At 51.8% G+C, this 26,390-nt stretch overlaps 1 protein-coding gene across 5 annotated transcripts in view; it reads left to right on the top strand.

Moving 5' to 3' along the window:
• The window catches only part of pds5a (PDS5 cohesin associated factor A), a 441,642-nt gene that overhangs the window by 217,148 nt on the left and 198,104 nt on the right, over positions 1-26,390 (top strand). For all 5 annotated transcript variants that reach the window (XM_085968917.1, XM_085968922.1, XM_085968897.1 and 2 more), the window contains exon 5: positions 16,752-16,849. In XM_085968917.1, the coding sequence (XP_085825043.1) occupies positions 16,752-16,849 (98 nt within the window). The remainder of the gene's footprint in view (positions 1-16,751; positions 16,850-26,390) is intronic.

Below are 26,390 nucleotides of genomic sequence, written 5' to 3'. Positions count from 1 at the left end.
CCCCCCGTCGCGCTCTCTCTTCTCCCCCCCGTCGCGCTCTCTCTTCCCCCCCCGTCGCGCTCTCTCTTCCCCCCCGTCGCGCTCTCTCTTCCCCCCCGTCGCGCTCTCTCTTCCCCCCCGTCGCGCTCTCTCTTCCCCCCCGTCGCGCTCTCTCTTCCCCCCGTCGCGCTCTCTCTTCCCCCCCGTCGCGCTCTCTCTTCCCCCCCCGTCGCGCTCTCTCTTCCCCCCCGTCGCGCTCTCTCTTCCCCCCCGTCGCGCTCTCTCTTCCCCCCCGTCGCGCTCTCTCTTCCCCCCCGTCGCGCTCTCTCTTCCCCCCCCGTCGCGCTCTTCTCTTCCCCCCCGTCGCGCTCTCTCTTCCCCCCCGTCGCGCTCTCTCTTCCCCCCCGTCGCGCTCTCTCTTCCCCCCCGTCGCGCTCTCTCTTCCCCCCCGTCGCGCTCTCTCTTCCCCCCCGTCGCGCTCTCTCTTCCCCCCCGTCGCGCTCTCTCTTCCCCCCGTCGCGCTCTCTCTTCCCCCCCGTCGCTCTCTCTTCCCCCCCGTCGCGCTCTCTCTTCCCCCCCCGTCGCGCTCTCTCTTCCCCCCCGTCGCGCTCTCTCTTCCCCCCCGTCGCGCTCTCTCTTCCCCCCCGTCGCGCTCTCTCATTCCCCCCCCGTCGCGCTCTCTCTTCCCCCCCGTCGCGCTCTCTCTTCCCCCCCGTCGCGCTCTCTCTTCCCCCCGTCGCGCTCTCTCTTCCCCCCCGTCGCGCTCTCTCTTCCCCCCCGTCGCGCTCTCTCTTCCCCCCCGTCGCGCTCTCTCTTCCCCCCCGTCGCGCTCTCTCTTCCCCCCCCGTCGCGCTCTCTCTTCCCCCCGTCGCGCTCTCTCTTCCCCCCCCGTCGCGGCTCTCGTCTTCCCCCCCGCGCGCTCTCTCTTCCCCCCCGTCGCGCTCTCTCTTCCCCCCCGTCGCGCTCTCTCTTCCCCCCCGTCGCGCTCTCTCTTCCCCCCCGTCGCGCTCTCTCTTCCCCCCCGTCGCGCTCTCTCTTCCCCCCCCGTCGCGCTCTCTCTTCCCCCCCCGTCGCGCTCTCTCCTTCCCCCCCGTCGCGCTCTCTCTTCCCCCCCGTCGCGCTCTCTCTTCCCCCCCGTCGCGCTCTCTCTTCCCCCCCGTCGCGCTCTCTCTTCCCCCCCCGTCGCGCTCTCTCTTCCCCCCCGTCGCGCTCTCTCTTCCCCCCCGTCGCGCTCTCTCTTCCCCCCCGTCGCGCTCTCTCTTCCCCCCCGTCGCGCTCTCTCTTCCCCCCCGTCGCGCTCTCTCTTCCCCCCGTCGCGCTCTCTCTTCCCCCCCGTCGCGCTCTCCTCTTCCCCCCGTCGCGCTCTCTCTTCCCCCCCGTCGCGCTCTCTCTCCCCCCCGTCGCGCTCTCTCTTCCCCCCGTCGCGCGCTCTCTTCCCCCCGTCGCGCGCTCTCTTCCCCCGTCGCGCGCTCTCTCTTCCCCCCGTCGCGCGCTCTCTTCCCCCCGTCGCGCGCTCTCTTCCCCCCGTCGCGCGCTCTCTTCCCCCGTCGCGCGCTCTCTTCCCCCCGTCGCGCGCTCTCTTCCCCCCGTCGCGCGCTCTCTTCCCCCGTCGCGCGCTCTCTTCCCCCCGTCGCGCGCTCTCTTCCCCCCGTCGCGCGCTCTCTTCCCCCCGTCGCGCTCTCTTCCCCCGTCGCGCGCTCTCTTCCCCCCGTCGCGCGCTTCTCTTCCCCCCGTCGCGCGCTCTCTTCCCCCCGTCGCGCGCTCTCTTCCCCCCGTCGCGCGCTCTCTTCCCCCCGTCGCGCGCTCTCTTCCCCCCGTCGCGCGCTCTCTTCCCCCCGTCGCGCGCTCTCTTCCCCCCGCTCGCGCGCTCTCTTCCCCCCGTCGCGCGCTCTCTTCCCCCCGTCGCGCGCTCTCTTCCCCCCGTCGCGCGCTCTCTTCCCCCCGTCGCGCGCTCTCTTCCCCCCGTCGCGCGCTCTCTTCCCCCCGTCGCGCGCTCTCTTCCCCCGTCGCGCGCCTCTCTTCCCCCCGTCGCGCGCTCTCTTCCCCCCGTCGCGCGCGCTCTTCCCCCCGTCGCGCGCGCTCTTCCCCCCGTCGCGCGCTCTCTTCCCCCCGTCGCGCGCTCTCTTCCCCCCGTCGCGCGCTCTCTTCCCCCCCGTCGCGCGCTCTCTTCCCCCCGTCGCGCGCTCTCTTCCCCCCGTCGCGCGCTCTCTTCCCCCCCGTCGCGCGCTCTCTTCCCCCCCGTCGCGCTCTCTCTTCCCCCCCGTCGCGCTCTCTCTTCCCCCCCGTCGCGCTCTCTCTTCCCCCCCCGTCGCGCTCTCTCTTCCCCCCCGTCGCGCTCTCTCTTCCCCCCCGTCGCGCTCTCTCTTCCCCCCCGTCGCGCTCTCTCTTCCCCCCGTCGCGCTCTCTCTTCCCCCCCCGTCGCGCTCTCTCTTCCCCCCCGTCGCGCTCTCTCTTCCCCCCCGTCGCGCTCCTCTCTTCCCCCCCGTCGCGCTCTCGTCCCCCCCGTCGCGCTCTCTCTTCCCCCCCCCGTCGCGCTCTCTCTTCCCCCCCGTCGCGCGCTCTCTTCCCCCCCGTCGCGCTCTCTCTTCCCCCCCCGTCGCGCTCTCTCTTCCCCCCCGTCGCGCTCTCTCTTCCCCCCCGTCGCGCTCTCTCTTCCCCCCCGTCGCGCTCTCTCTTCCCCCCCGTCGCGCTCTCTCTTCCCCCCCGTCGCGCTCTCTCTTCCCCCCCGTCGCGCTCTCTCTTCCCCCCCGTCGCGCTCTCTCTTCCCCCCCCGTCGCGCTCTCTCTTCCCCCCCGTCGCGCTCTCTCTTCCCCCCCGTCGCGCTCTCTCTTCCCCCCGTCGCGCTCTCTCTTCCCCCCGTCGCGCTCTCTCTTCCCCCCGTCGCGCTCTCTCTTCCCCCCCGTCGCGCTCTCTCTTCCCCCCCGTCGCGCTCTCTCTTTCCCCCCCGTCGCGCTCTCTCTTCCCCCCCGTCGCGCTCTCTCTTCCCCCCGTCGCGCTCTCTCTTCCCCCGTCGCGCGCTCTCTTCCCCCCGTCGCGCGCTCTCTTCCCCCCGTCGCGCGCTCTCTTCCCCCCGTCGCGCGCTCTCTTCCCCCCGTCGCGCGCTCTCTTCCCCCCGTCGCGCGCTCTCTTCCCCCCGTCGCGCGCTCTCTTCCCCCGTCGCAGCGCTCTCTTCCCCCCGTCGCGGCGCGCTCTTCCCCCCGTCGCGCGCGCTCTTCCCCCCGTCGCGCGCTCTCTTCCCCCGTCGCGCGCTCTCTTCCCCCCGTCGCGCGCTCTCTTCCCCCCGTCGCGCGCTCTCTTCCCCCCGTCGCGCGCTCTCTTCCCCCCGTCGCGCGCTCTCTTCCCCCCGTCGCGCGCTCTCTTCCCCCCGTCGCGCGCTCTCTTCCCCCCGTCGCGCGCTCTCTTCCCCCCGTCGCGCGCTCTCTTCCCCCCGTCGCGCGCTCTCTTCCCCCGTCGCGCGCTCTCTTCCCCCCGTCGCGCGCTCTCTTCCCCCCGTCGCGCGCTCTCTTCCCCCCGTCGCGCGCTCTCTTCCCCCGTCGCGCGCTCTCTTCCCCCCGTCGCGCGCTCTCTTCCCCCGTCGCGCGCTCTCTCCCGTCGCGCGCTCTCTTCCCCCCGTCGCGCGCTCTCTTCCCCCCCGTCGCGCGCTCTCTTCCCCCCCGTCGCGCGCTCTCTTCCCCCCCGTCGCGCGCTCTCTTCCCCCCCGTCGCGCGCTCTCTTCCCCCCCGTCGCGCGCTCTCTTCCCCCCCGTCGCGCGCTCTCTTCCCCCCGTCGCGCGCTCTCTTCCCCCCGTCGCGCGCTCTCTTCCCCCCGTCGCGCGCTCTCTTCCCCCCGTCGCGCGCTCTCTTCCCCCCGTCGCGCGCTCTCTTCCCCCCGTCGCGCGCTCTCTTCCCCCCGTCGCGCGCTCTCTTCCCCCCGTCGCGCGCTCTCTTCCCCCCGTCGCGCGCTCTCTTCCCCCCGTCGCGCGCTCTCTTCCCCCCGTCGCGCGCTCTCCTCCCCCCGTCGCGCGCCTCTCCTCCCCCCGTCGCGCGCTCTCCTCCCCCCGTCGCGCGCTCTCCTCCCCCCGTCGCGCGCTCTCCTCCCCCCGTCGCGCGCTCTCCTCCCCCCGTCGCGCGCTCTCCTCCCCCCGTCGCGCGCTCTCCTCCCCCCGTCGCGCGCCTCTCCTCCCCCCGTCGCGCGCTCTCCTCCCCCCGTCGCGCGCTCTCCTCCCCCCGTCGCGCGCTCTCCTCCCCCCGTCGCGCGCTCTCCTCCCCCCCGTCGCGCGCTCTCCTCCCCCCGTCGCGCGCTCTCCTCCCCCCGTCGCGCGCTCTCCTCCCCCCGTCGCGCGCTCTCCTCCCCCCGTCGCGCGCTCTCCTCCCCCCGTCGCGCGCCTCTCCTCCCCCCGTCGCGCGCTCTCCTCCCCCCGTCGCGCGCTCTCCTCCCCCCGTCGCGCGCTCTCCTCCCCCCGTCGCGCGCTCTCCTCCCCCCGTCGCGCGCTCTCCTCCCCCGTCGCGCGCTCTCCTCCCCCCCGTCGCGCGCTCTCCTCCCCCCGTCGCGCGCTCTCCTCCCCCCGTCGCGCGCTCTCCTCCCCCCGTCGCGCGCTCTCCTCCCCCGTCGCGCGCTCTCCCTCCCCCGTCGCGCGCTCGCCTCTCCCCCCCGTCGCGCGCTCTTCCCCCCCCGTCGCTCTCTCTTCCCCCCCCCGTCGCTCTCTCTTCCCCCCCGTCGCTCTCTCTTCCCCCCCGTCGCTCTCTCTTCCCCCCGTCGCTCTCTCTTCCCCCCCCGTCGCTCTCTCTTCCCCCCCGTCGCTCTCTCTTCCCCCCCCGTCGCTCTCTCTTCCCCCCCCGTCGCTCTCTCTTCCCCCCCCCGTCGCTCTCTCTTCCCCCCCGTCGCTCTCTCTTCCCCCCCGTCGCTCTCTCTTCCCCCCCGTCGCTCTCTCTTCCCCCCGTCGCTCTCTCTTCCCCCCCGTCGCTCTCTTCCCCCGTCGCTCTCTCTCCCCCCCGTCGCTCTCTCTTCCCCCCGTCGCTCTCTCTTCCCCCCCGTCGCTCTCGCTCTATCCCCCCCGTCGCTCTCGGCTTCCCCCCCCGTCGCTCTCTCTTCCCCCCCGTCGCTCTCTCTTCCCCCCCGTCGCTCTCTCTTCCCCCGTCGCTCTCTCTCCCCCCGTCGCTCTCTCTTCCCCCCCCGTCGCTCTCTCTTCCCCCCCGTCGCTCTCTCTTCCCCCCGTCGCTCTCTCTTCCCCCCCGTCGCTCTCTCTTCCCCCCCGTCGCTCTCTCTTCCCCCCCGTCGCTCTCTCTTCCCCCCGTCGCTCTCTCTTCCCCCCGTCGCTCTCTCTTCCCCCCCGTCGCTCTCCTCTCTTTCCCCCCCCCCAGTCGCTCTCTCTCTTTCCCCCCCCCCCCGTCGCTCTCTCTCCTTCCCCCCCCCCCAGTCGCTCTCTCTTCCCCCCCCCGTCGCTCTCTCTTCCCCCCCCGTCGCTCTCTCCTCTTCCCCCCGTCGCTCTCTCTTCCCCCCCGTCGCTCTCTCTTCCCCCCCGTCGCTCTCTCTTCCCCCCCGTCGCTCTCTCTTCCCCCCCGTCGCTCTCTCTTCCCCCCCGTCGCTCTCTCTTCCCCCCCCGTCGCTCTCTCTTCCCCCCCGTCGCTCTCTCTTCCCCCCGTCGCTCTCTCTCCCCCCGTCGCTCTCTCACTTCTCCCCCCCCCGTCGCTCTCTCTCTTTCCCCCCCCCAGTCGCTCTCTCTCTTTCCCCCCCCCCGTCGCTCTCTCTCTTCCCCCCGCCCCAGTCGCTCTCTCTCTTCCCCGCCCCAGTCGCTCTCTCTCTTCCGCCCCAGTCGCTCTCTCTCTTCCGCCCAGTCGCTCTCTCTCTTCCCCCCCCAGTCGCTCTCTCTCTTCCCCCCCAGTCGCTCTCTCTCTTCCCCCCCAGTCGCTCTCTCTCTTCCCCCCAGTCGCTCTCTCTCTTCCCCCCCAGTCGCTCTCTCTCTTCCCCCCCAGTCGCTCTCTCTCTTCCCCCCCAGTCGCTCTCTCTCTTCCCCCCCAGTCGCTCTCTCTCTTCCCCCCCAGTCGCTCTCTCTCTTCCCCCCCAGTCTCTCCCTCTCTTCCCCCCCCAGTCTCTCCCTCTCTCTCTCTCTCTCACCCCTCAGTCGCTCTCTCTCCCCCTCAGTCGCTCTCTCTCTCTATCTCCCCATTCTCTCTCTCTCCCCAGTCTCTCTCTCTCTCACTCCCAGTCTCTCTCTCACACTCCCAATCTCTCTCTCTCTCACTCCCAATCTCTCTCTCTCTCTCTCTATCTCCCCCCCAGTCTCTCTCTCTCACGCTCCCAATCTCTCTCTCTCTCACACTCCCAGTCTCTCTCTCTCACACTCCCAATCTCTCTCTCTCACACTCCCAGTCTCTCTCTCTCACACTCCCAATCTCTCTCTCTCACACACTCCCAATCTCTCTCTCACACTCCCAGTCTCTCTCTCTCTCTCACACTCCCAATCTCTCTCTCTCACACTCCCAATCTCTCTCTCACACACTCCCAATCTCTCTCTCTCTCACTCCCAATCTCTCTCTCTGACACTCCCAATCTCTCTCTCTCTCACATTCCCAATCTCTCTCTCTCTCCACTCCCAATCTCTCTCTCTCTCACATTCCCAATCTCTCTCTCTCTCACATCCCAGTCTCTCTCTCTCACACTCCCAATCTCTCTCTCTCACACATTCCCAATCTCTCTCTCTCTCTCTCACTCCCAGTCTCTCTCTCTCACACTCCCAATCTCTCTCTCTCACACTCCCAATCTCTCTCCCTCACACTCCCAATCTCTCTCTCTCACACTCCCAATCTCTCTCTCTCACACTCCCAATCTCTCTCTCTCACACTCCCAATCTCTCTCTCTCTCTCACACTCCCAGTCTCTCTCTCTCACACTCCCAATCTCTCTCTCACACTCCCAATCTCTCTCTCACACTCCCAGTCTCTCTCTCTCACACACCCAATCTCTCTCTCACACTCCCAATCTCTCTCTCTCTCACACACTCCCAATCTCTCTCTCTCTCACACTCCCAATCTCTCTCTCTCTCACACTCCCAATCTCTCTCTCTCACACACTCCCAATCTCTCTCTCTCACACTCCCAATCTCTCTCTCACACTCCCAATCTCTCTCTCACACTCCCAGTCTCTCTCTCTCACACTCCCAGTCTCTCTCTCACACTCCCAGTCTCTCTCTCTCACACTCCCAATCTCTCTCTCTCACACACCCAATCTCTCTCTCTCACACTCCCAATCTCTCTCTCTCACACACTCCCAATCTCTCTCTCTCTCACACTCCCAGTCTCTCTCTCTCACACTCCCAATCTCTCTCTCACACTCCCAATCTCTCTCTCACACACTCCCAATCTCTCTCTCTCTCACACACTCCCAATCTCTCTCTCTCTCACACACCCAATCTCTCTCTCTCACACTCCCAGTCTCTCTCTCTCTCACATTCCCAATCTCTCTCTCTCACACTCCCAATCTCTCTCTCTCTCACACTCCCAATCTCTCTCTCTCTCTCACACACCCAATCTCTCTCTCTCACACTCCCAGTCTCTCTCTCTCTCTCTCACATTCCCAATCTCTCTCTCTCACACTCCCAATCTCTCTCTCTCTCACACTCCCAATCTCTCTCTCTCTCACACTCCCAATCTCTCTCTCTCTCTCACACTCCCAATCTCTCTCTCTCTCACTCCCAATCTCTCTCTCTCACTCCCAATCTCTCTCTCTCTCCCAATCTCTCTCACACTCCCAATCTCTCTCTCTCTCTCACTCCCAATCTCTCTCTCCTTCCCTCTCTCTCTCTCTCTCTCTCTCTCTCCTTCCCCCTCTCTCTCTCTCTCCTTCCATCTCTCTCTTTCCTTCCTTCCATCTCTCTCTCTCCTTCCCCCTCTCTCTCTCTCTCCTTCCCTCTCTCTCTCTCCTTCCCTCTCTCTCTCCTTCCCTCTCTCTCATTCCCTCTCTCTCTCCTTCCCTCTCTCTCTTCCCCCCAGTCGCTCCCTCTCTCTCTTCCAACAACAACATGCCCTCGAGAAAGCCTCGGCACCGCCGGGCTCCCCCAGCTAGTAGTGTATATAGAATAATACATGAATGGTGAGGTTTTGCAGAAGTATTTGCAAGGTGGTTTGGGGCTATATTTCACTCAAACAAGCAACAATCCAGAAAAAAGGCTCTTGAATGAATTTGTAAATCTCTTCCTGACCATCTGAAAATAATAGGAGAGCTACTCTTTTTACTGGTAATCATCAATGAAGAATGTCAAAATAGACAAATCTATTCGTGTCAATTATAGTTATTCTCTTATTCTTCAAATTTATTGGTTGAATTTTCTTTATTGATGCACATACTGCTCAATACAGAAATTTAAGTGACGTACCGCAGTAAGCTAGGACTCGACTAAACAGGTTTTTTAAAAAAAAAGCTTCCCTCTAACAGCAATCATATCATTGATGAAACCTTCACTGCACTTTGTAATAAGCGGTGTTAATGGTTCAACAAACAACAGCACAAACTTACATTTATATAACACCTTTCACATAGAAAAAACTTGCCAAGGTGCTTCACAGAGGCGAAAGGAGAAAAACGGATGCCTTAGGAGAGGTGACAAAGTCTTGGTCAAAAAGGTGGGTTTTAAGGAAGGGTTTAAGAGAATTTGAGATTGGGACCTTGACAGCTGAGAACATGGTCACTAATGGTGGGGTGACAGTAGGATGTGCATAAGGTCTGAGTCAGGAACAAAGACTACCTGGGGAGGGGATTGTAAGGCTGGGGAAGGGTACAGAGTTTGGGAGGAGTGAGGCTGTGGAGGAATTTAAACACATGGATGAGAATTTAAATTTGGGGCATTGAGTGATAACAAGGACAGAGGTGATGGGCATGCAGGACTTGGTAAGGGATAGGGTATGGGTTGCAGAAATTATCAAGGGTGGATGATGAGAGGCTGGCCAGGAGACCATTACAGTAGTCAAGCCTGGAGCTGACAGCAGCATGGATGACAATTTCAGCAGCAGGTGTGCTGAGGTAGGGGTGGAGACATGCAATGTTACAAAGATGGAAGTAGGCATTCTATGTGATGAAAAGGACCTCAGATCAGAAGCTCAGCTTGGGGTCAAATAGGATGCAAATGCTGTGAACAGTCTGCTTCAACCTCAGTAGCGCCCCCCACGACGGAAATTGAGTGGTAGCGCCCCAAGAGGGAAGCAGGGCGCTACTGGAAGCGCTCCGCCTCCCTCTTGGGGCGCTGCGAGGGAATATCAAAGTGCCACGGTATTGCAGGCCTTCCTCCCCTTCTTAAAGGTGAGGGGCCTTGCGCAGCGCGACCCGGGGACCAGCTGGGCCCCCGGGGATCAGGAGTGCTGGCTAAAGAGCCCGGCACTCAGGAGAAGTGCCGGGCTCATGGAGCGCAGCCGGCACTCCGCGGGGGTGGATAGGAGGCCGGGGACGGGAGCGGAGGCAGGTACTGGTAGGTGGCCAGCAACAAAAATGGCCGCCCCGCACCTCGCCTTTAAATAGCGCCTCCCCGGCCGCAGGTAGGCCCCCCCTGACCCTGTCGGACATAGCGTCCGGCGGTAAGTCAGGGGCCGCTCTCAAAGATCGCGGCTGGGGCACTGCGCACGGCGATGCCATTATCGCCGGCGGCGCAGCACCGCAGGGCGCTACCGGTTACCGCTGCTGCTAACCTCCCGCTGAATTTCGCGGGAGGTGTTTGTGGCGCCGTGCCCAGGCGCTATTTGCTTAGCGCTAATGGGAGGTGCAAAACAACCGAATTTTTCCCCCCGAAGCCTTTGTCTTCGGTCTTCCCAGTGTTGAACGGGAGGAAATTGCTACTCACCCAAGACTGTGATCAGGGCAGAAACCTTATTGGAGGGCTTTAAACAGAGTTACAGGAGGGATTAGACCACAGCTAGAGTATTGTGTACAGTTATGGTCACATTACAAGAAAGATGTGATTGCATTAGAGAGGGTATGGAGGAGGTTTATGAGGATATTGCCAGAACTGGAGAATTTTAGCTATGAGGAAAGATTGGATAGGCTGCGGTTGTTTTCCTTGGAACGGACGAGGCTGAGGGGAGACTTAATGGAGGTGTATAAAATTATGAGGGGCCTAGATAGAGTGGATAAAAAGCATCTATTTCGCTTGGCAGAGAGGTCAATAACCAGGGGACAGAGCTTTAAAGTAATTGGTAAAAGGATTAGAGGGGAGTTGAGAACTTTTTTCACCCAGAGGGTGGTGGGGGTCTGGAACTCACTGCCTGAAAGGGTGGTAGAAGCAGAAACACTCATCGCTTTTAAAAAGTACTTAGATATGCACTTGAAGTGCTGTAGCCTACAAGGCTATGGACCAAGAGTTGGAAAGTGGGATTAGACTGGATAGCTCTTTTTCAGCCGGCACAGACACGATGGGCCGAATAGCCTCCTTTTGTGCTGTAAATTTCTATGATTCTACGATCCTATGATTGGCACTGATTTGGAAGGCAACAACACATTCTCAGACTTTGAAAAAGTAAGTGGTGGGGAAGTTGAAGATGATGTAATAGTTTGGAAAGATGGAGGAGTTGTGGGTGGACTTTTTGAGGGGGAGTGATGATGGTTTTGAAAGGACGAGGCACAATTTCTCAGGAGAGGGAACCATTTACAGTGTCAGTTAGCACGAGAGCCAGGAAGGGAAGTTGGGTGGTCAAGAGTTTAGTAGGAATAGGACCATGGGAGCAGGAGGTGGGTCTCTCATTTTAGATGAGGAATATTATTGATATGCTTTGTTTTGTTTCACCAGGGATTGATATTTGTGGATGCTTGACTGCTGTGGGTAGGCTGTTCTGTTACCCCATTAGACTCAAGAGTGCTGTTTTCAAAAAAATATATAAGTTTTTAGTATAGGAGGCCATTCAGCCAATTGTGGCTGTGTTGGCTTTTTGTTTGAGCAAATCAAAACTAATCACACTGCCCAACTTTCTCCCATAACCTGTATTTTTTCTGCTTTAAATGCTTATCAAGCACTTTCAAAGCAAAATTGCTGTGTACAGAATATTGTTGGAAGGCTGCATTTCTCTCTCTGAAACTGACCAGCCTGTACTGTTCATTGATTCAATCTCTTGCATATGATATGAAACAAGAAATATTTTTAACAAACAAATACGGTGGATAGGAGAGCACTCAGCATTGAAGGGGGCGGGCCGTGGTGGGCAGTAAATGAGTGCACCTTTCTTAGCCTACAGTTAGATACACTGCAGCACTGAGATGGCACAGTTCTGGGTGCATCGCTGAAATTGGCTCCAAAAGCTGGTGTTTCTGCCAGTTGGGAGAGAACAAATAAGTTAATGTTTGAAGTGCAGCCCCTTTTTTTTAATTCATTTATGGGATCGGGGTGTCGCTGGCAAAGCCAGCATTTATTGCCCATCCCTAGTTGCCCTTGAGAAGGTGGTGATGAGCCGCCTTAGAGACATAGAAGATAGGAGCAGGAGTAGGCCATTCAGCCCCTCGAGCCTGCTCTGCCATTTAATGAGATCATGGCTGATCATCCAAATTCAGTACCCGGTCCCTGCTTTCTCCCCATATCCCTTGATCCCTTTAGCCTTAAGAAATATATCCAACTCCTTCTTGAATATATTTAATGAATTGGCCTCAACTGCCTTCTGTGGTAGAGAATTCCACAGGTTCACCACACTCTGGGTGAAGAAATTCCTCCTCATCTCAGTCCTAAATGGCTTACCCCTTAGACTGTGACCCCTGGTTCTGGACTCCCCGACCATCGGGAACATCCTTCCTGCATCTAGTCCTGTTAGAATTTTATAAGTTTCAATGAGATCCCCTCTCATTCTTCTAAACTCTAGCGAATATAAGCCTAATCGACCCAATCTCTCTTCATACGTCATTCCTGCCATCCCAGGTATCAGTCTGGTGAATCTTCGCTGCACTCCCTCCATGGCAAGAACATTGTTCCTCAGATAAGGCGACCAAAACTGCACACAATACTCAAGGTGTGGTCTCACCAAGGCCCTGTACAACTGCAGCAAGTCATCCTTGCTCCTGTACTCAAATCCTCTCGCTATGAAGGCCAACATACCATTTGCCTTCTTAACCACCTGCTGCACCTGCATGCTTACCTTCAGCGACTGGTGCACAAGGACACCCAGGTCTCGTTGCACTTCCCCTTTTCCCAATCTATTGCCGTTCAGATAATCTGCCTTCCTGTTTTTGCCACCAAAGTGGATAACCTCGCATTTATCCACATTATACTGCATCTGCCATGCATTTGCCCAATCACCCAACCTGTCCAAATCATATTGGAGTTTCTCTGCATCCTCCTCACACTACACATGCCCACCCAGCTTTGTGTCGCCTGCAAACTTGGAGATATTACATCTAGTTCCCTCATCTAGATCATTAATATATATTGTGAATAGCTGGGGTCCTAGCACCAATCCCTGCGGTACCCCACTAGTCACTGCCTGCCACTCGGAAAAAGAGCCGTTTATTCCAACTCTTTTGTTACTGTCTGCCAACCAGTTCTCTATCCAGTACAGATCTCTGGGTAATAACACTTATCACATCTCGCCAATCAGTAAACAAACCCTTAATCCCTATTCTGTCTCCTACCTCCCAACCAATTACCTGCTCATGTCACAAGGTTACTCCAATTCCACATGCTTTAATTTTTGCTAATAATCTCTGGTGCGGAACCGTATCAGATGCCTTCTGGCAGTTCATATAGATGACGTCCATAGACACTCCCCTATCCACTATGCTAGTGACCTCCAAAAATTTCAGCGAGATTAGTCAGACATGGCCGACCCTGCATTAACTCAATGCTGACTCTTTGACCGACTTATATTTGTCCAAGTGCTCAGTCACTCTGTCTCTGATTGATAGATTCTTGTTACTTCCCCACAGACTTAATAAACTGACAAGGTTGTAGATATAATAGCAAAATACTGCGGATGCTGGAAATCTGAAATAACAGAAAATGCTGGAAATACTCAGCAGGCCAGGCAGCATCCATGGAGAGAGAAACAGAGTTAACATTTCGGGTCTGGGACCCTTCATCAGAACTGGAAAAAGCTGGAAATGTAACAGATATTAAGCAGGTGCAGAGATGGGGGAGTGGGTGGGGTGGTGGTTTAGGAGGGGAGGAAGGAATTGAAAGAACATACTGTGAAAATGTTGCAAATGGGAATGGCAAAATCATACTGCATGAAAAATGGGGGCAGGGATTATTATCTGAAATTGTTGAACTCGATATTGAGTCCGGAAGGTTGTAAAGTGCCTAATCGATAGGTGAGGTGCTGTTCCTCGAGCTTACGTTGCGCTTCATTGGAACAATGTAATAGGCCGAGGACAGAGAGATCAGAGTGGGAGTGAAGCAGAGAATTAAAGTGACAGGCGACCGGAAGCTCAGGGTCACCCTTGCGGACTGAACGGAGGTGTTCCGCAAAGCAGTCGCCCAATCTGCGTTTGGTTTCCCCAATGTAGAGGAGACCGCATCGTGAGCAGCGAATACAGTATATTAAATTGCAAGAAGTACAAGTAAATCGCTGTTTCACCTGGAAGGGGTGTTTGGGGCCCTGGACAGTGGGAAGGGAGGAGGTAAAAGAGCATGTGTTGCATCTCCTGCGCTTGCACGGGAAGGTGCCAGGTGAAGGAGAAGGGCTGTTGGGGGTGATTGAGGGGTGGACCAGGGTGTCGCGGAGGGAGTGGTCCCTTCGGAATGCTGAAAGGGGAGGTGAGGGGAAGATGTGTTTGGTGATGGGATCACGTTGGAGGTGGCGGAAATGGCGGAGGATGATCCGTTGAATGTGGAGGCTGGTGGGGTGAAAGGTGAGGACAAGGGGGACCCTATCGTAGTTCTGGGAGGGAGGGGAAGGGGTGAGAGCAGAAGTGCGGGAAATAGAACGGACATGATCAAGGGCCGTGTCAACCACAGTAGAGGGGAATCCTCGGTTGAGGAAAAAGGAAGACATGTCGGAAGCACTGGCATGGAAGGTGGCATCGTCAGAACAGATGTGGCAGAGACGGAGAAACTGGGAGAATGGAATAGAGTCCTTACAGGAAGCGGGGTGGGAGGAAGTGTAGTCCAGGTAGCTGTGGGAGTCGGTGGGCTTGTAATGGATGTTTGTCGAAAGCCAGTCGCCAGAAATGGAGACGGAGAAGTCGAGGAAGGGAAGGGAAGAGTCGGAGATGGACCATGTGAAGGTGAGGGAAGGGTGGAAATTGGAAGTAAAATGAATTAACTTATCTAGTTCAGGGCGAGAGCAGGAAACGGCACCAATACAGTCATCGATGTACTGGAAAAAGAGGTGAGGGAGGGGACCCGAGTAGGACTGGAACAAAGAGTGTTCCACATATCCCACGAAAAGGCAGGCATAGCTAGGACCCATGCGGGTACCCATAGCAACACCTTTAACTTGGAGGAAGTGAGTGGAGTCAAAGGAGAAGTTGTTCAATGTGAGAACAAGTTCAGCCAGGCGGAGGAGGGTGGTGGTGGATGGGGACTGGTTGGGCCTCTGTTCAAGGAAGAAACGGAGCGCCCTCAGGCCATCCTGGTGGGGGATGGAAGTGTAGAGGGATTGGACGTCCATAGTGAAAAGGAGACGGTTGGGGCCCGGAAAGTCAAGGCTGTAGATACTTGGTTTCTCTCTCTCTCCCTTTTAATGGAATGACATGCAATTTTCCAATCCAGTGGTGCAATTCCTGTATCTAGAGAGCTTTGGAAAATTATGACCAACGCATCTGCAGTTTCCTCCTCATCTTTTAATACCCTGTGGGGGAAACCATCAGGTCCTGGAGATTTGTCTATCTTAAGTCCCATTTGTTTCTCCATTCTCTTTTTTTTAACTTGTATTAAATCCACTAAGTTACCCCCCTTGACTTATTTTTAGGTTCCCTAGTATTTTTCCTCTTCCTGCACTGAAAACAGATACAAAGTACTCACTCAACAAGTCAGCTATTTTCTTATATGACAACAGAAAATGTTGGAAGCACTCAACAGGCCCGGCAGCATCCATTCATCAGACCTGAAACGTTAACTCTGTTTCTCTCTCCACGGATGCTGCCTGGCCTGCTGAGTGCTTCCAGCATTTTCTGTTGTTTTTTCAGATTTCCAGCATTCGCAGTATTCTGCTATTGTATTAGCTATTTTTTTATTATCCATTATAGTCTCAACTTTAATGGGCCCACAATCCCATTTTCTGCTCTCCTTTAATGTAATTATAAAACCTTTGCTGTTCGCTTTGGTATCCCTTGAAAGTTTTTTTATATGCCCTTTGCATCTCAGTACTTTCTTTGTTGCTTTTTATGCCTCTCCCAGTCTGCTGGTTTTCCACTCTTGCATTTGTGTAAGTATTTTCTTTTAGCTTGATACTGTCTCATTTATTGACCATGGTTGCATAACTACATAAGTGTAGCTGTTGCATTTTACAGGTATGTACTTGTTTTGTATCATACCAATACTTCTTTGAATACTTTCCACTGATTGTTTGTAGGTTTAACCATTAACAGTTCAGCTCAGTTTGCTTGGTCAATTTATTCCTCATCCCTTTGAAGTTTGCCATACTTAAATTTAAAATGTAAACAAAAAATGCTGGAAATACTGAGCAGGTCAGGCAGCATCTATGGAGAGAGAAACAGAGTTGATGTTTCAGGTTGATGACCTTTCATCAGAACTGGAAAAGTTTAGAGATGTAACAGATTTCAAGCAAGTACAGAGGCAGGGAAAAGGGGATGGAGGAAAGAATCAAAGGGAAAGTCTCTGATTGGGTGGAAGGCAGGAGAGATTGAATGACAAAAGGGGGTGGTAATGGGACAAGTAAAGAAACAAAAGATGAGCCTAGAAGAGGCGTATATGCAGAATCATCACCTGCTGTCTGGATAAAATGGGGGCAGAGGTTATGATCTGAAAATGTTGAACTCCGTGTTGAGTCCGGAAGGCTGTAAAGTGCCTAATCGAAAGATGAGGTGCTGTTCCTCGAGGTTACGTTGAGTTTCATTGGAACAGTGAAGCAGGCAGAGGCCAGAGTGGGAGGGAGCAGAGAATTGAAGTGACAGGTGACTGGAAGCTCAGGGTCACGCTTGTGGACTGAATGTCGGTGTTCTGCAAAGCAGTCCCCAATCTGTGCCTGGTCTCGACTACATCATGAGCAGCGAATACAGTATGCTAAATTGAAAGAAGTGCAAGCAAATCGCTGTTTCACCTGGAAAGAGTGTTTGGGGCCCAGGACAGTGGGAATGGAGGAGGTAAAAGGGTGGGTGTTGCATCTCTGGTTAGATTTAAAATACTGACTTCAAGGAGCAGTCAATGCTTTATTTCACTTTAGTTCAGATGAGGCTTGATGGATCGGAGTCATGGTCCCGATAGCTATACCTTTTGGATAGCTACGTGGACACAATGCCCTAGAGCTATTCCTATCTCCAAACCTCTTCCATGTAAAGGTTCTTGGTCATATGGTTTTGTCTACTTCTCTAGTCAGCACTTAATCTATGAAAAAATATGCAGCGCAATTTGACCACTGTTGCACTGAATTCCAAATCTCAACCATACTGTGAGCAGCATTATAGGAGGCTCATTTAAAAATAGTGGATGTATTTCTGTTACGACATTGCGTACGTTACTGTTTTGCATTACTTACCCACTTAAAACTATTTGGGGAGCACAAATATTGGTAGTTATGCTGATCATTTTGCAAGTAATATTTTGACAATTTATTTTGAAGCTATTTGTACTACAGATATTGAATAATCTATTCTCTTACTTTAATTATCTGTTCCCGGTAATAGTAAACTGGCTAATGTTATTCTGTTCCACAGAACCTGGCATGGGTGAAGTCCTATAACATCTGTTTTGAGCTTGAAGATTGTAATGAGATTTTTATACAGCTCTTCAGGACCCTCTTCTCAGTCATTAAGTAAGCTTTTAAGTATAGTATATTATGATTAATGAAGTGTGGCTTTCTGTATGGCCTTCTGTTATTGATGCAGAATAATAACACAAGAATATATGTTTATTCTTGAGGATATATTTTAAGGCATTTTCTTTTGCTTCTTGCTGTAAGGTATTTTTGTTTATTGTATAATAGTCTCCATTGGCCAGTCCTGATGATCCCCAAGAAAATCTTGGGTCAGTTACATTGACATATATAGTACCGTAATGAGCTTTTTATTTTTCAGTGTACTGAATGCTGCCATGGATTTTTTTTTTCCCCAATAGAAAAGCAGTTTTAAATATGTACTTTTAAATGAGTAAATTTTCAATCATTAATACAGGCAACTTTCGTTTATCCGGAGGTTAAATGTCCGGAAAGCTCTATCCACCGGCAAAATTCAGGAGTCGGTTCAGATAAGTTTTTTTCTTTTCGTTGCTTTTTTTCTCCAGTCGTGGCTCTGCAAGGTCTAGCTGAAGCTGTTGCTTAGCTACAGAGTCGCTTGCAAGCTGCAGCTGACTGTTTTGAAGCTGTTGCTAAGCAACAGGGTTTGTTGCTTCACACGGAGCTCAGAAGCTCCGTATGTTTTAACATTAGCGCTGGTTTCTACGGCAGTTTTGATGGGACGGCACCAGCTCGGTCCCGTCAGTGCCAGATACCAGAAAGTTTCCTGTAGTGCAGTAGTTTCTCACTATAATACATGTTTATGCTTGTTTACCGAAGACCGGCATAACATTTGCTCTTGATAAAAGGCACTTTCTATGGTTCCCCAATATGAACTGTGTTATAACGCAAGGCTATGCAGACCAGTAAGGTTACAGGTTTCAGTTGCTGAGCCAGACAACCACAGCCAGAAGTTGTACCACTGATATTACTGCCCCCCAGGTCCTTGGGCTAAGAAAGAAAAAAATAAACCAATGTCCTCCTGATCTCTATCCAGTGATCACTATTGGAAATGCATCTGTTTGAACACCAGTTGAGGACAGGGCTGGCATTATGGTTCAGGTTTTTTAAGCTATGCTTCCTTTTCAACTGTTATACCAGGCTCACCACGAGAGGCCCCTTGTGATCTGAGAGTGTACATCTTCCATTGCATAGCCCAAGACCAATTTACTTAGTACGACCACTGTGTACTGGAATTTGTGTAATATTTCCATTATGTTAGTTTTGTGAACATTAGAAAATGTCATACCCAAGGCCAGTTTCATGCAGGCTAAAACAACTAATCAAATTTATTTACATTTAATGTGTAGAAGCAAAGATATTTGGCAAGTGTAGAGCACGAGGTTATATTATACAGACTCCATTAAAGTAGCAGTCTGCTGTGACTGCTTTTCATTTTGTAGATAACAGCTAATGTAATAGATTAAGATTTATGCCAGTAATGTATTTTCGTTCAGTGGCACCTCGTGAGTTAGGTTTCCCTAATGGCGCTTCTTCCTTTTAAAATATATAGAATGAGCGAAGAACACTGTAGATCTGTTGAAATTATCCTGTTTTAAGGAAATACTTTTCTTTGAAGGTGGGATATCCCAGTAGGCCTGAATAAATCAGGTGACAAAAAAATCATGTTGTTTGATGTCTGAGAGTAAGGCACATTCATAATGTTTACTGAGATTAAATATAATGTTACAGGAACTAGTCTAACATAACAGCAGTGTAGCTTTTAGTAGACACAGACACCTGATAACTTAATTTACATGAAGCACAAACATATTTTCCAAGTACCCCTGGATTAAATAATGTATTTATCTAAACCAATTCAAAATAAATGATCTATTCTTGCAACCTTAGCATGCCCAGTCCTCCATTTTAATCTTGGGAAGGAATGGTCTCCATTTTCATTTTGAGTTGCCATTACATTTAAAATATCCACAGATACTAATAGATCTCTCATGGTACTACTTGACATGAGTTGGAAGATATGTTTTATAAAAGCACGAGTATTAGGTAATGTTATTCTGCTGCCGAGGTTGGAGCTGTGTGTGATCTGCATGTCAATCTAAGGCCATAAGGTTTAATTGTGTAAATATTACATTTTGCGGTTAATTAGACACATCCTGAAGATAATTGTTTCTCTGTAGATTGGTAGCTGCTTGTAAATTCCTCGCTCCTCCTGAAAGTAAATAAAAAGGGAAGTTATTAACTTTTTGTTGTTGTAGCTGTGCTAAGTGTGAGCTTTGATGGATGGATGCTGGACACAAGACTTTTAGAGAACAAGATAAACATGAGCCTACCCAGATAAAAATTGGGATTGGCTTTTTTGGCCCACAATCGCTTGGGTTTCTCTTGTTCCCAAGCGCAGTCCAGGCTTTCTCAGGAAGAATGAACGTAATGTGACCAGATAGTCATCGTAAAGGTGTACCTTGGGATTAGTCACCACGTTGAACAAGGGTGTCTTGCTGCAGTTGTACAGGGCCTTGGGGAGGCCACATCTTGAGTATTGTGTGCAGTTTTGGTCGCCTTATCTGAGGAAGGATGTTCTTGCCATGGAAGGAGTGCAGCGAAGATTCACCAGGCTGATACCTGGGATGGCAGGAATGACGTATGAGGAGAGATTGGGTTGATTGGGCTTGTACTCGCTGGAGTTTAGAAGAATGAGAGGGGATCTCATCGAAACTTATAAAATTCTAACAGGACTAGACAGACTAGATGCTGGAAGGATGTCCCCGATGGTCGGGGAATCCAGAACCAGGGGTCACAGTCTAAGGATAAGGGGTAAGCCATTTAGGACAGAGATGAGGAGGAATTTCTTCACCCAGAGAGTGGTGAACCTGTGGAATTCTTTGCCAAAGAAGGCAGTAGAGGCCAATTCATTAAATATATTCAAGAAGGAGTTGGATATAATTCTTAAGGCTAAAGGGATCAAGGGATATGGAGAGAAGGCAGGAACAGGGTACTGAATTTGGATGATCAGCCATGATCTCATTGAATGGCGGAGCGGGCTTGAGGGGCCGAATGGCCTACTCCTGCTCCTATCTTCTATGTTTCTATGTTGAGGAACAGGGCCAGCATCAGAGGGAAAATTGGAGGAAAAATATTTTTTCTGCATTTCCCTAAAGCAATTAGAAAAAGAATTGCGGCTATACTTATAAATGAGGGTGTGAAATTTCATTTGTCACAGGTAATGTATATCCAGTAAAATATTACAAATATTGCGCTTTTAAGCACGTCCCTTCCACTTTTCCCATTAGAAATCCGATGTTTATATTTATAATGGAAACTGCCTATGTAAACTTGTCAGGATGTAACTACAGCGTGATTACTAGCAGGAGGCAGTGAATGAAATGTGACATTTCCATTATAACTGTGAGTATAGGAATTTATAATGGAAATATAAAAATAATGACAATGGATGACTTGAAAATGGGGACCTCCCTGCCCTGGTCCAATTATCCCTGCCCTCTAACTCTACTTCACCTGAAGACTATATTTGGTCTCAACTCATGCACATTGGCATGGGGGATCGACTAGTAAATGCTATATTTTATGATCAACAGGAAGTTATTCTTTAGTAAACCAGTAGTTACAATAATTACTTGGGAGAACATGCAGCAATACCTGAAGCACATGGACTCTTGGTGTGTACATGGAGACACTGTTCAAGGTTGTTTGTTTTGAGAAATGTAGTAGCCTTGCGAGCAGACATAATTGAAGATTTAGATTGTACTCTGAAGGATGGTGAGAATTGTGCACAGTGCAGCATTTAATGTGTTCCATGGATTTTCTTTGATTTGTTAAGTCAGCATTGGATACATGGGTATGGTATTGCTTGTTGCCATTCTTTGTCAGATACGTTAATGTGTTGAACTAAGCATATCAGCAAATTGCACCAGGGCCCTCAGAAATACTTAACAATGGAAATTGTAGTTTTGCAATGATTTTTTAAAAATTCACAATCCTCAAAAGGTGGGTTATTTTTTTTATTTTTTTATCACATTACCTACTGCAGTTCTCAAAGATGGTGCTATAGAAAATTAAGTTATAAGGGCATTTAAGACAGAAAGGGAGAGTCCAATTTCAAAATTTACAGACTGCACCAAATTGGAGGGTATAGCTATTATTGAGGAAGACTGCAACAAAATACAAGAAGACTTTAATAAACTTGTAGAATTTGGCAAGTAATTGGCGAATTAATTTCAATATAGAGAAGTGTGAGGTGTTACATTTTGGTAGGAAGAATAAGGAGGCCACATACTGCTTGGATAATAAGAGTCTGAATGGGGTAGAAGAGCAAAGGGATCTATGGGTACAGATACACAAATCACTAGCGATGCAGGTCAATAAGGCCATTAAAAAAGCAAACCTAGCACTGGGGTTAATTTCTAGAGGGATAGAATTGAAAAGCAGAGAAGTTATGTTCAACTAGTTTAGAACCTTGGTTAAACCACATTTAGAGTACAGTTCTTGTTTCCATATTACAGAAAGAATTTTGAGATACTTGACGAGGTGCAAATAAAGATTCACAAGGGTGATACCAGAACTGAGAGGATATACTGAACAGACTGGATCTGTTTTCTCTAGAATAGAGGTACAGGTTGAGCGCCCAAAATCCGGAGATCCGGACTCTGGGACGATTGGTGGCAGGACCGTCCGGAATCTGTAAAATGTTCCGGAATTCGGATACCCTGTTTCCGCCACCAGCCGGGCCCAGGCATTTCCGGACTCGGAACGTGTTTCTGATGTCTGAAGTCCGGAAATGCCCGAGCCCAGGTTGCGATATTTCCGGACTTCGGACATCAGAAACATGTCCCGAAGTCCAGAAAAACATAAATTGGGACACTCAACCTGTATTTAAAGCTATGAAGGGGTTTGATAAGGTAGACACAGGGAAGCTATTTCCACTTGTGGGGAGTCCAAAACTAGGGCCATAAATATAAGTTAGTCACCAATAAATCCAATAGGGAATTCAGGAGAAATGTCTTTACCCAAAGAGTAGTGAGAATGTGGAACTCACTCGCACAAGAAGTAGTTGAGTCAAATAGTATAGATGCATTTAAAGGGAAGCCCGATAAGTACATGCGGGAGAAGGAATAGAAGGTTATGCTGATTGGGTTAGTTGAAGAAGGGTTGGAGGAGGCTTGCGTGGAGCGCAAACGCTGACATAGACCTGTTGGGCCTGGCTCCTGTGAAGTGCCTTGGGACGTTTTACTATGTTAAAGGCGCTATATAAATACAAGTTGTTGTTAAATGGCCTGTTTCTGTGCTGTACACTATATGTACAAATTCAAGCTTTGTTGTATTTTTCCCAAGGAAGTTCTAATAACTTGGTAACAGTAAGATACTGCATAGGGGAGGGTAGACATATTCGTTCATTATTGCTATGTATAATAAAGATGAAATGTTTTCCTTTGTATGGCAGAATCAAAAGAAAAAGCAGCTGTTTCCTTGTAAGTCAGATCGGAAAAGAATTGCTGTTGTCAAAGGGAAGGGGTATTCTAGCTTGTCAGTTCTTTAGAGGCCATTAACATTTTGAAGGTGGCATGTGCTATGAAAACTTTGGTCCAATGACAAGTTGTAATTTATTTTACAAGTTCAACTCTTCTAAACTTTAAACAATTTTAATTTCAGGCAAGTAGCCATAATGTGAATGTAGCATCTACCTCCATTGTTTATTGCAGCAAAACAAATTGTATGTTTTTTCTGAGTGTACTTCTCATGTCATTATTCTTCCTACTGACTACTCACATCTGTGCTACCTGCTCATTTGTCTATACATAGGCTTGTAATTTCCTTTTTTTCTCTCTACAAATGAATGCCAATTGTATCAGATGCAGCTTTGAAAAATTCCTTTCCCAATGAGATTGGACTTCAGTAAACTGCAAGAAGTTAGAATTCACATTTCTACAAAACTAACAATAAACCACTTGCACAAGTACAACTTGAATCAGATTTTTCTTTTCGTCCTGGGATGTGGGCGTTGCTGGCAAGGCCAGCATTTATTGGCCATCCCTAATTGCTCTTGGGAAGGTGGTGGTGAGCCGCCTTCTTGAAACGCTGCAGTCCTTGTGGTGAAGGTAGAGGGAGTTCCAGGATTTTGACCCAGTGACTAAGAAGCAATGGCGGTATATTTCCATGTCAGGATGGTGTGTAACTTGGAGGGGAACTTGCAGGTGATGGAATTGCCATGCACCTGCTGCCCTTGTCCTTCTAGGTGGTAGAGGTCGCGGGTTTGGGAGGTGCTGCCGAAGAAGCTTTGGTGAGTTGGTGCAGTGCACCTTGTAGATGGTACACACTGCAGCCATGATGTGCTGGTGGCGCAGGGAGTGAATGTTTAAGGTGGTGGATGGGGTGCCACTCAAGCAGGCTGCTTTGTCTTGGATGGTGTCGAGCTTCTTGAGTGTTGTTCGAGCTGCACTCATCCAGGCAAGTGGAGAGTATTTCATCACACTCCTGACTTGTGCCTTGTAGATGGTGGAAAGGCTTTGGGGTGTCAGGAGGTGAGACACTCACCGCAGAATACCCAGCCTCTGACCCGCTCTTGTTACCACAGTATTTATGTGGCTGGTCCAGTTAAGTTTCTGGTCAATGGTGACCCCCAGGATGTTGATGGTGGGGGATTCGGTGAATGTAATGCCGTTGAATGTCAAGGGGAGGTGGTTAGACTCTCGCTTGTTGGAGATAGCCATTGCCTGGCACTTCTGTGGCGCGAATGTTACTTGCCACTTACCAGCCCAAGCCTGAATGCCATCTAGGTCTTTGCATTCGGGCATAGACTGCTTCAATATCTCAGGAGTTGTGAATGACGCTGAACACTGTGCAGCATCAGCGAACATCCCCACTTCTGACGTTATGATGGAGGGAAGGTCATTGATGAAGTTGCTGAAGATGGTTGGGCCTAGGACACTGCCCTGAGGAACTCCTGCAGCGATGTCCTAGGGCTGAGATGATTGTCCTCCAACAACTGCAACCATCTTCCTTTGTGCTAGGTATGACTCCAGCCAGTGTCTGGTTTTCCCCCTGATTCCCATTGACTTCAATTTTGCTAGGGCTCCTTGATGCCGCACTCGGTCAAATGCTGCCTTGATGACAAGGGCGTCACTCTCACTTCACCTCTGGAATTCAGCTCTTTTGTCCATGTTTGGACCAAGACTGTAATGAGGTCTGGAGCCGAGTGGTCCTGGTGGAACCCAAACTGAGCTTCGGGGAGCAGGTTATTGGTGAGTAAGTGCTGCTTGATAGCACTGATGACGACATCTTCCATCACTTTGCTAATGATTGAGAGTAGACTGATGGGGCGGTAATTGGCCGGATTGGATTTGTCCTGCTTTCTGTGGCCAGGACATACCTGGGCAGTTTTCCACATTGTTGGGTAGATGCCAGTGTTGTAGCTGTACTGGAACAGCTTGGCTAGTGGCATGGCTAGTTCTGGAACACAAGTCTTCAACACGGCAGCCGGGATGTTGTCAGGGCTCATAGATTTCGCTGTATCCAGTGTGCTCAGTCGTTTCTTGATATCACGTGGAGTGAATCGAACTGGCTGAAGACTGGCTTCTGTGATGGTGGGGACCTCGGGAGGGGGCCAACATGGATCATCCACTCGGCACTTCTGGCTGAAGATGGTTGCAAATGCTTCAGCCTTGTCTTTTGCACTCGTGTGCTGGGCTCCGTCATCATTGAGGATGGGGATATTTATGGAGCCTCCTCCTCCCGTTAGTTGTTTAATTGTTGTCCACCACCATTCACGACTGGACATGGCAGGACTGCAGAGCTTTGACCTGATCCGTTGATTGTGGGATCGCTTAGCTCTGTCTATAGCATGCTGCTTCTGCTGTTTAGCATGCATGTAGTCCTGTGTTGCAGCTTCCCCAGGTTGGCCCTTCATTTTTAGGTATGCCTGGTGCTGCTCCTGGCATGCTCTTCTGCACTTCTCATTGAACCAGAGTTGGTCCCCTGGCTTGATGGTAATGGTAGAGTGAGGGCTATATCGCGCCATGAGGTTACAGATTGTGGTGCAATACTATTCTGCTCCAACTGATGGGCCACAGTGCCTCATGGGTCCCAAGGTTTGAGCTGCTGGATCTGTTCTGAATCTATCCCATTTAACACAGTGGTAGTGCCACACCACACGATGGAGGGTGTCTTCAATGTGAAGACGGGATTTCGTCTCCACAAGGACTGTGTGGTGGTCACTGCTACTAATGCTGTCGTGGACAGATGTACCTGCGACAGGTAGATTGGTGAGAACAAGATCAAGTCGTTTTTTTCCCTCGTGTTGGTTCTCTCGCCACCTGTTGCAGTCTTAGTCTGGCAGCTATGACCTTCAGGACTTGGACAGCTCGGTAAGTAATGGTGCTACCGAACCACTGTTGGCGATCGACATTGAAGTACCCCACCTTGAGTACATTCTGTGCCCTTGCTACTCTCAATGCTTCTTCCAAGTGGTGTTCAGCATGGAGGAGTACTGATTCATCAGCTGAGGGAGGGTGGTAGGTGGTAATCGGCAGGAAGTTTCCTTAACCATACTTGACCTGAAGCCATGAGACTTCATGGGGTCCGGGGTCAATGTTGAGGACTTCCAGGGCCACTCCCTCCCTCCCGTATACAATTGTGCAGCCACCTCTGGTCGGACAGGACATGCCCAGGGATAGTGATGGAAGAATCTGGGACATTGGCTGAAAGCTATGATTCCGTGAGTATGACTATGTCAGGCCGTTGCTTGACTGGTCTGTGGGACAGCTCTCCCAATTTTGGCACAAGTCCCTAGATGTTAGTGAGGAGGACTTTGCAGGGTTGACTGGGCTGAGTGCCGTTGTTGTGTTCAAAGCCGGTGCCAAGGTCGATGCCGGGTGGTCCGTCTAGTTTTATTATTCTTATTGTTTTTTGTAGCGGTTGTGTACAACTAAGTGACTTGCTAGGCCATTTCAGAGGGCAGTTAAGAGTCAACCGCATTGCTGTGGGTCTGGAGTCACATATAGGCCAGACTGGGTAAGGACGGCAGATTTCCTTCCCTAAAGGACATCAGTGAACCAGATGGGTTTTTATGACAATCCAATAGTTTTGTGGGCACCATTACTGATACTAGCTTTTTATTCCAGATTTATTTAATTAACTGAATTTAAATTCCCCAGCTGGCTTGGTGGGATTTGAGCTCACGTTTCTGGATCATTAGTCCAGGCCTCTGGATGTCTAGCCCAGTAACATAAGCATTATGCTACCTTCCTGTTATTTTCTCCCCCATCCTCCATCAACCCTGAAGCTATTGACTTTTCTGTGGTACATTTCTTTACCTAGCAGAAATGGCTGTTATTCATCCGTTACCTATGATGGTGAATCTTTTAATTGCAGGAAGCATCAAAACTGAGCCCAGATCTGTTCTCAACTGATGTTGCATTTCAAGGAGGAAGACAACGACCCACCCAAATCAGGAGAGCTAAAACTAATTGTAATGCCCCTACTGCTGCCCCAGCTAAGATCAGCTAACTTAGGACAGACTGAGGATCAAAGTAGACACCTGTCTTGTTTGGCTCTGCTGCTCATTGGACAATTTTACTGGTTCATTAGGGCTGCACCATATTTTAGCAAG

Source organism: Somniosus microcephalus, chromosome 2, assembly GCF_052327205.1.
Source record: "Somniosus microcephalus isolate GS21.2 chromosome 2, FLI_Smic_1.0, whole genome shotgun sequence".
Taxonomy (NCBI): domain Eukaryota; kingdom Metazoa; phylum Chordata; class Chondrichthyes; order Squaliformes; family Somniosidae; genus Somniosus; species Somniosus microcephalus.
This window is presented reverse-complemented; position numbering and strand designations above follow the sequence as displayed.